Source organism: Chenopodium quinoa, unplaced genomic scaffold (assembly GCF_001683475.1).
Source record: "Chenopodium quinoa cultivar QQ74 unplaced genomic scaffold, ASM168347v1, whole genome shotgun sequence".
NCBI lineage: Eukaryota > Viridiplantae > Streptophyta > Magnoliopsida > Caryophyllales > Amaranthaceae > Chenopodium > Chenopodium quinoa.
Genome location: NW_018743391.1, coordinates 1242075 through 1250829, shown reverse-complemented (window position 1 = coordinate 1250829; position 8755 = coordinate 1242075). Strand labels below are relative to the sequence as shown.

The 8755-nt window shown below is 38.3% G+C and overlaps 1 protein-coding gene across 1 annotated transcript; it reads right to left on the bottom strand.

Moving 5' to 3' along the window:
* Nucleotides 1–4875: 4875 nt before the first annotated feature.
* On the bottom strand, nucleotides 4876–5634 carry LOC110738569. Its single transcript, XM_021918967.1, has one exon. The coding sequence runs from the start codon at nucleotides 5632–5634 to the stop codon at nucleotides 4876–4878; it is 759 nt and encodes a 252-aa protein (XP_021774659.1).
* Nucleotides 5635–8755: the final 3121 nt, after the last annotated feature.

Below are 8755 nucleotides of genomic sequence, written 5' to 3'. Positions count from 1 at the left end.
TTGTGAAAAAACTCAAAGTCCCACATTGGTGGGAAATGAGAGTTTTACTCTCTTTATAATATAGAGAGTGGGCTAAAGGGGTGTGGCCCTTGGGCTACCCACATTTTGTGGAGAGGGAGGACCTATATGGTAAACCATATATCACACACACGCGCGCCGAACCGAACCGAGCCGAGCCGGGCTGGGCTGGGTCGGGTCGGGTTTGGGTTTGGGTTTGGGTTTGGGTTTGGGTTATTAAACAAACTTAATTTTTGTTACCGGTTTGATTAATATTCAGTTACAAAACGTTTTACTGTTTTGGTTTAAATTTTTCCGTTACATTGCTTGATTCTCGTTGCTGATTTACTGCTAAACGTTGCACCGTTACACTGATTTAATGCCTTGATTCTTGCTTAACGGATACACTAATTGCAGTAAACGTTGCTAATCTTTCTCCCGTTTTCATGCTTAAGCTGTTACGTATCTTTACCTATAAAAGGACGGTTCCAGCTTTGTTTTTAAACACACGAAAAAATACAGAAAACCACTTTGCAAAATATATTTTCTCTTCCTCTCAAAACAGTCGAGCAGTTTCTTTCTGATTTTCTGGTGTTCCGTTGTCCGGTGGTTCGGTGCAAAACCGCCGGTATTTTATACTTGTGAAAGACTGTTTTATCCTGGGGGCATCCGGTTTGGTACGAGCTGCTTGCACAAGTTTGAGGCAGTGCCGCGAATGTTCTAAAGAGAGCGACATAGTCCGCGACTCAGTCTTATTCTCGGTAACATTGTTCTTACTATTTTATTTGTGCAATTCCGTTTATAACACTAACCACATTGTTGGTGGAGCAATCCACCTAATGAAGACTTCATCTCCAGGCTTAGCAGTGCCCTCAGTTGTGCCTAAGGAAAAAGTTTTCCATGTTTCTTCAATTTGTGAGCGAAGAAAGGTGCCTGTTTCCATAGGAATTTCATTTCTTCTGCCAAACACAAAATTATTTCTCCATTTCCAAATCCACCACAATGTGATAGCAAAACAAGTCGGCCATTTCTCTGAGAAAATTAAACCCTCAGCTTCCAGATTTTTGCTAATCCATTTAATATCACCAGTGTATAAAGAAGGATAAAAAGCCGTACCTCCAACACTATTCCATATTTTTCTAGCCACAGGACAATCCCGAAACAGTTGCAACAATGTTTCATCAGCATTGAGTGAGCAACGGTGGCAGGAGGATCATCAGCTAGGTGTCTTTTCATACGGTTAGTATTACAGAGAAGTCAGTCATGAAGGGCAAGCCATATAAAGGTTCTAATTCTCTGCTGCACTGGAATTTTCCAAGCTAATTCCCACCTATGATCAGATGGAATTTGATCATCCTCCCTCATAGTTTTCAAAGCATATTTGATTGAAAATTTACCTTTATTCGGTCCTTTCCAATATCTCAGATCACCTATATCAGGGTCTTCAATAAGAGAGTGAGAAGCGATTTATTTAAGGTATAGTTGAGGTAAAAGATGAGAAAATAAGTCCCAACGCCACCCATCTCCAACACACCACATCTCATTGACAGTAGCTCCTTCGATGGAGTCAGGAATGGCAGCCACACTAACATCCCGAAGAGGTTTATCCGATGCCCAATAATGATCCCAGAACAGAGTTTTCTTACCATTACCAATGGCAACTCTTGACCCTTTTCTCAAAAGCGCAGCATTGTCAACCATACCTCTCCACACATTCGACATGTTGGATATGGGTTGAAACATATCGATGTCACACCTCCCTTTGCAATACTTATGGCGGATTACTCTAGACCAAAGAGAGTTAGGCTCTGAAAGAACTAGGGGTGGCAAACGGATCAGGTCGGGTCATATTCGTGTTCGGGTCATTTCGAGTTCGGGTTGAAACCCCCTGACCTGAACCTGATCTGTTTAGCATTTCTGGTCGAAGTTCTTGACCCTAACCTGATTTATTCGGGTTCGGGTCAACCCGAAGTTGACCTTATTCAACCTGATTTTTTTTTTTTTTGGGTAGATTAAAGAAAAATTTATTACCAATAAAAATCTTAAAAACAAAAAGAAATCAATGCAAGTTGAATCTCAACTTTAAATTTGTAAATCATAAATAAATTTAAATGTAATAAATTTACAACCAAAACTTCCAATTAAAGGGATTTGAAACTTAAATTTACAACAAAATTTTAACTTCTCAAAATCCTTCACATGCTGGTTTGCTGTTCGTTCTTTCCTGCAAACAATAACAAAAACACATTAATAAATATTCAAGTCATCAATTTAGATTATATAAAATACAAAATCAACTTTCAATAATATGTATATTCAATTCTAAAACAATTCAAACCATAAACACTACGACAAAGTAGTAGAAAGTAGATGCAATTTTCACCAATTTCATAAATAGCCATCTTAATATAAGAAATATCAAATCAAACAAGTAGATCTAGATATTAAAATACAAGCTAAGAACATCTAGATGTAAAAAAATTAATAACTAATGATGAATTCGAATATAAACAGCAAATGACTTCGAAATTAAACAAAAATTAACATGTTAAAAACGAAAAAAAAAAACCTGAAAGCATGTAAATAAATTCAAGAGGAAAATTACCTTGAGATGATGGAGAAGGTTAAAGGAATGATTGTAGGACTGATAGAAAGGAGTGAAGGAGACACAAGTGAGGCAATGAGACAAGGAGAGAGGAAGAAACTGAAAAACGGCTGTTTGCCTGTTTCAGAAGGAGAATGTGAGGGTTTTAGGGTTTTTCTCTTTTATTAGGTGGATTTTTGGGCTTGGGCTTAAGAGTTATTTTCGTTTTTTCTTGTTCGTTTTTTTTTTTTTTTTTTTTTTCCGGGTTAGATGGGTCATTTTCGGGTTGAAAATTTCAACCTTAAACTAACCCATTTAATTATCAGGTCGGGTTCGTGTCGACTCATTTAAGTTTTCGGGTCAGAAATCTCAACCCAAACCCGCTATTTTCGGGTCGGGTCAGTTTTTGCCAGCCCTAGAAAGAACTCTCCATCCTAGCTTAGTGAGAAAAGCCGAATTAGCCTGTCTTGCCGAGCGAATACCAAGTCCTCCTTTATCCCTTGGTAATTGAATAGTTTCCCAAGAGAGGAGGTGTATACGACGCCCTTCCTCCGATCCTCCCCAAACAAATCTACGGGCCTTCCCATCAATATCATCACAGATTGTTCTTGGGAGCTTCATTCGCTGTTTGCATCGAATAGTTCGCCATGGTTGTGAGGGTAGACTTGGTGAGAGTGATACGGCCAGCGAGAGATAGATATTTTGTTTTCCATCCCGTTAATCGGCGATCAATTTTCTCACATAGGTGGGCATAGGTATCCCTTGTTACCCGACTTGTCAAGGTCGGCATCCCAAGGTATAATCCTAAATCCTCTGTAATTTCCATTCCCAGAGCTGCGCTTATGTCCTACTGGTCAGTGGCAGTGATGTTTTGTGAGAAGTATACTCTCGACTTAGGGAGACTGACCCTTTGTCTTGAGGCCGAGAAAAAGCGGTCGAGGCAGTCTTTAATAATTGTTGCTTGCTGTACAGAAGCTTCAGCAAATAATATGAGATCGTCGGCGAAGAAAAAATTCGACAACAAAGGTCCCCCACGACTTGCATACACTGGTTTCCATCGGCCTTCGAGAATTGCCTCTTCAATAACTAAATTGAGCCTCTCCATACAAAGAACAAAGAGGTAAGGCGAGAGAGGATCACCTTGACGTATTCCTCGGGACGGTGAAAAAGAATCGGTTTTTTCCCCATTCCAAAGCACCCTCATTGATGGAGTCGTCACACACTCCATTATAACCTCTATCATCACCATGGGAAATTGCATCTCCATAAGGGTATCTTTGATGAATGCCCAATTAAGCCTGTCATAAGCCTTCTTAAAGTCTATCTTAATTGTCATATAACCCTTTCCGCCTTTCTTGCGCTTCATAGTATGTGGCACTTCTTGAACAATCACGATATTATCCGTGATTTGACGACCCGGCACAAAGCTAGATTGAGAATCGGCAATAAGTTTAGGAAGCACCAATTTGATTCGATTCACTATAGCCTTCGTTATTATTTTGTAGGCCACATTACATAGACCGATAGGTCTAAATTGTGAAGGCTGCTCCGGGTTGTCAAGTTTTGGTATGAGGACAATAAACGTCTCATTCAAGCAGTCAGGTAGTCCTTTTCCCTCCAAGGCATCGAGCACCATAGCATACACATTTGGAGAAACAACTTCCCAATTTTTCTGAAAAAACAAAGCTTGAAAGCCATCGGGCCCTGGGGCTTTAAGAGAGCCCATATTGTTGATAACATAATCAATATCACACTTGGTATAAGGCCTTGACAGTAAGTTTAAATCCATTTCAGAAAGTTCAGGGCATACTCCTCTAGGGATATTATACACTGTACTAATCCCCTCATCAGAAAAAAGAGAGGCAAAATAATTAACAACAATTGATTTTACCTCCTCTTTGTCATATACCCACTGATCACTGCTATTTTTTATAGCAACAATTTTGTTTTTCCATCTCCGAACAACCGTGCTAAGTTGGAAAAAGGTAGTATTACGATCTCCATATTGCAACCAATCTACCCTTGCCTTTTGATACCATAGAATTTCTTCTTGGTTGAGGACGGTGTCAAGCTCCCTTCGCAAGGTAGCTTCTAATTTAATTAAGCCCGATTCTCTTTTTTGCGCAAGTTTCGATTGAATGCCCTGAATCCTGGCCATTAATCTCCTTTTTTCTCTGAAAATGTTATGAAAAATATTTTTGTTCCAATCCTGCAGTTCATTAGAGAAGGAATGCAAGAGAGGGACTAATGGAGCATTTTTATCCCATTTGTTGCAAAGAAATTCCTCAAATTTTTCATGGGATAACTAACCACGCAGCTTGGAAGCGAAAGGGGATGTTTAAGGCCTCAAGCGGGGCAAAACCATTAGGCGAGATAAGGAGAGGGCAGTGATCCGATTGGATGGCAAGAAGGTGCTTCACCCGAGCTTTGTCAAACCGCAAACTCCAATCACCCGTACATAGTACTCTATCAAGCCTTGCACTTCTTCTTGTGTCCATTGAATTTCCCCGAGCCCAAGTGTGAGAAGGCCCCGAGAATTCAACCTCAAGCAGTTGATTATCATGCACCCAATGGTTGAAATTACGACTTCTACGAGATGTTTCAGAGCAACTTGAGCTTCGCTCCCAATCAAATCGGGTTTCATTGAAATCTCCAGCTAAAAGCCATGGTTTATTATTTCTTTTTGCAAATTCTGAGAGATCTCTCCACAATTCTTGTCTCTTCGAGGGATCCGGACTAGCATAAATAGTAGAGAAATACCATGGATCTTCACCTACTTTAATTACTGTCATAGTGATATATTGATTGGATTGAGCAATAGGGTCAATTGTTACAAGCTCCGGTTTCCAATAAACCCAAATACCTCCGCTAAACCCTTGAGCATCGACCCTTGTGTGGCCATTGTAACCCAGAAGATTTGCTACATGTTGTGCATGATCACCTCCCATGTGGGTTTCAACTAAAGCAAGTACAATAGGCCTATTAGCCCTGATAATTTCTCTAAGTACTGCCAAAAATTCTCGGTTCCCAGCACCTTGAGCGTTCCATACCATACACGTGATGGGGGTAGGAATCAACATTGAGATTATGATTATTATTCATAAGACCAGGGGAATTTGGGAAGATCGCTGAATAAGCATTAGCAAGGAAACGGAATGCTTGATTAACATCCCATGGTAGCTTCAATGTTATCATCAGTTCCAGCACCATTTGCATCGATGTCGACCATGAGTGTATCTCCGCCTCCAATTTGTGAATCAGGGGGTCGACTATGCCCAAGAATGGGTTCTCCATTGACTCGGTTGCGCATATTATCTTCTCTGGTGGGATTCTCAGGGCAATTGGGTTCCGGTGTGTTTGATACATGGGAGGGTTCATGTGGTGATAGCTCATTGGTGGCGTTGAAGGAGTCAGAGGGGATGGATTCTTTGTTGGCTTGAAAGATGCTTAGAGAATTTTCTTTGCATCTCAATTTGTCAGTAAGGAATTGGAATATTGGAAGAATCTTTCAGAATATTTTGTGGATTATTTTTCGGGATATTTTTTGAATTAGATTTATTTGGTTTCCTTATCTCCTGCCAATTCTTAGCTCCACCTAGCAATTGACCACCTAATTTGGGATTGGGTGTATCTTTTCCTAAATTAAAGGAATTATCTTGAATAATAAGATTATCTTGATTAGGAGATCCTGCCAAATCAACTATCTTGCTTGAGGAGTCAAACTTATCATTTTTATTGCCTAAAGAAGTGCCTTGACTCTCTCCCGTAGGATCCACACCTTCCTTATCTTGATTATTCAAAATTGAAAATCTTGATCCCCCTTGATTTTTGCCAGAACCATTGACTTTTTGCTGAATGTTTTTGCGTTGACCACCTTCATTGGAAGCCACCGGAGCTTTGTCTGGTTTGGTCGGCCTTCTTCTTGGTGGTGGTTTTTTTTACCATCATCCACGTTCCATAGTCCTGTTTCTCAATTGTAGGAGCAATTACCTGCTGAGAATTTTGGTTCTGGTCCTCTTCCATCATTTGAGAGTCTGAATTTGTATCATTAAGTGTGCATTGTTCATCATTATGTCCTATTTTTCCACACTTGAAACAAATCATACGCAAGCCCTCGTATTGAATTTGCCACACCCTGCCTTTGAGCTAGAACTTTGATAAAAGAGGCTTGGTTAAATCTAATTCCACGCTTAGCCTAGTAAACTGTCCACTCTGAGCCAAAGCTGTGTTATTATCAATTCTAACCACCTTACCAATTTTACCACCTATTTTGTGAAGGAATTGAGCATCAAAGTATTCCACTGATAGGTGAGGTATACGCACCCAAGCTGTGAGAAATCGCATAGAGGTGTCATCTGGAATAAAATCCGGAACCCATTTGCGGATTGTTAAATAGTTGTCATCCAACATCCATGGTCCCTGAGTTAAGAAAATCTAGCAATGAAATACTCATGCCCAATGTCAGTGAGGACAAGACCACCCTTCAGTTCCCATTTTCTCTTCAATCTCTTCATTAATTAAGGACATGTAACCAATTTTATTATGGAACGTCTTAATTATTAGAGTGTGCTTCCATGCATGGCTTGCGCATTCTGATTTTTTCCTCTTTAGATAAGAGGATTATAGGGCATTTTGGATCATCGATAACTCCTTCTGGCGGTTCATCATCATCTGAGGCATCATCTTCATCAATATGAGGGGCATTCCTATTGATGGTATTAGTCCTCTGCAGTTCCTCATTAGCTACCAAATCCCTAAAGGACATAGGTTGTGGTGCAGGGGAATGTGTTGGTAGAAACACCAAATCACCAGGATTTTCAGAATTTTCCTTAACCAAAATCGGATGATAAATTGTTCTTTTTGGTTTTTTTGTGGAACGATTAAGCAAATCTTGTTCTTCAGTTGTTGAGTTTGGAGGATGAGAATTTTGAGAGAGCATTTTTTTACTATTTTTGATAAAAAAAAATGTCAATCAATCAAGAATCTAATGAATTTCAGCCTAATGATGAGCAGGTCAGATCGTAATAGTTAAATATATGAAAAGCAAATTAGGTAAAATGGCACATGAAAAAGAAAAAAAAAAACCTTATTTCAATTCTTTATACTCCATTTTTATTAGTAAGAACCGTGCATTTGCACGGGACCTAAACTAATTAAGGATACTATATCTGAGGCATGCTCGATTTTTGAAATTAATACTTCCTTCGTTAATGGTTAATTGCAACAAAGGAATATTTTATATATCACAAATAATACCCCTTTGTTGCAATTAACCATTAAAGGAGGAAGTAGTAATTGTATATAAGTCTCTTAAAAATGTAACTTAATGATCATCGCAATACTTGTAATGATGAACGTTTCACACGGTGTGGCCATCCAAACATAAGGGGATTTTTTTTTTTGAAAATATAAAATTGCAATAATTACATGGATAATTTGGAATATGTAAACATATTTTATATGAAAAAAAATGATCTAGTGTATTATGGTAAAATTATGTCAAATAAAAATATTATGGTTCCTCCGCTTGGAAGGAACTTGTCTCCCTCGAAAGAAGAGTTTTTCTCTTAAGAAATATAAGGTTTTTTCTATCTACTTCTAATGACAATGTTTTTCGACCTCATTAAAGATAAGATGTTCTATGCCCTTGGAATAATCTCAGGCTATGCGAGGCTACAATTGATTGTTTGAATTCAAGCTAAAAAAGTTGTATGAGTCAACGAATCGAGAATATGTATGTATGTCGAATTGTTATACTACGTATATCTTATGTATTTCAATTTTTAGCCTTTTCTAGTTAATTCTTATTTGATTTTGTTTTGTTTGTCATTAATTGTTAATTACAGATGTCGTATTACTTTAATCAATGAAAATTAATGTTATTTAGAACTTCTTTAACAAAAAAAAAAAAAAAAAAAAATAGAACACTCAAATAAAAACACGTGCCATAATTGGGTCCGGACGAATCACGGATGGAGTAACAAACTAACAATATTGATAACACATTCAGAGAGTTGAAGACCTCCATAACTCCTCTTTGAACTTCTCTTTTTATCTCTGGATTTCAAAATTTGTTTCTTCAATTCCCTTAAATTTCAAGAACCGAAAATGATGAATATGAAATTTGTAACTAGCCTAATTATAATTTTGGTATCATTTGCGTTGTCCAACAAA

Excerpts from the sequence above, each read along its gene's own strand:
- LOC110738569 (XM_021918967.1), bottom strand. The coding sequence starts at position 5,634 with ATGGTATGGAACGCTCAAGGTGCTGGGAACCGAGAATTTTTGGCAGTA.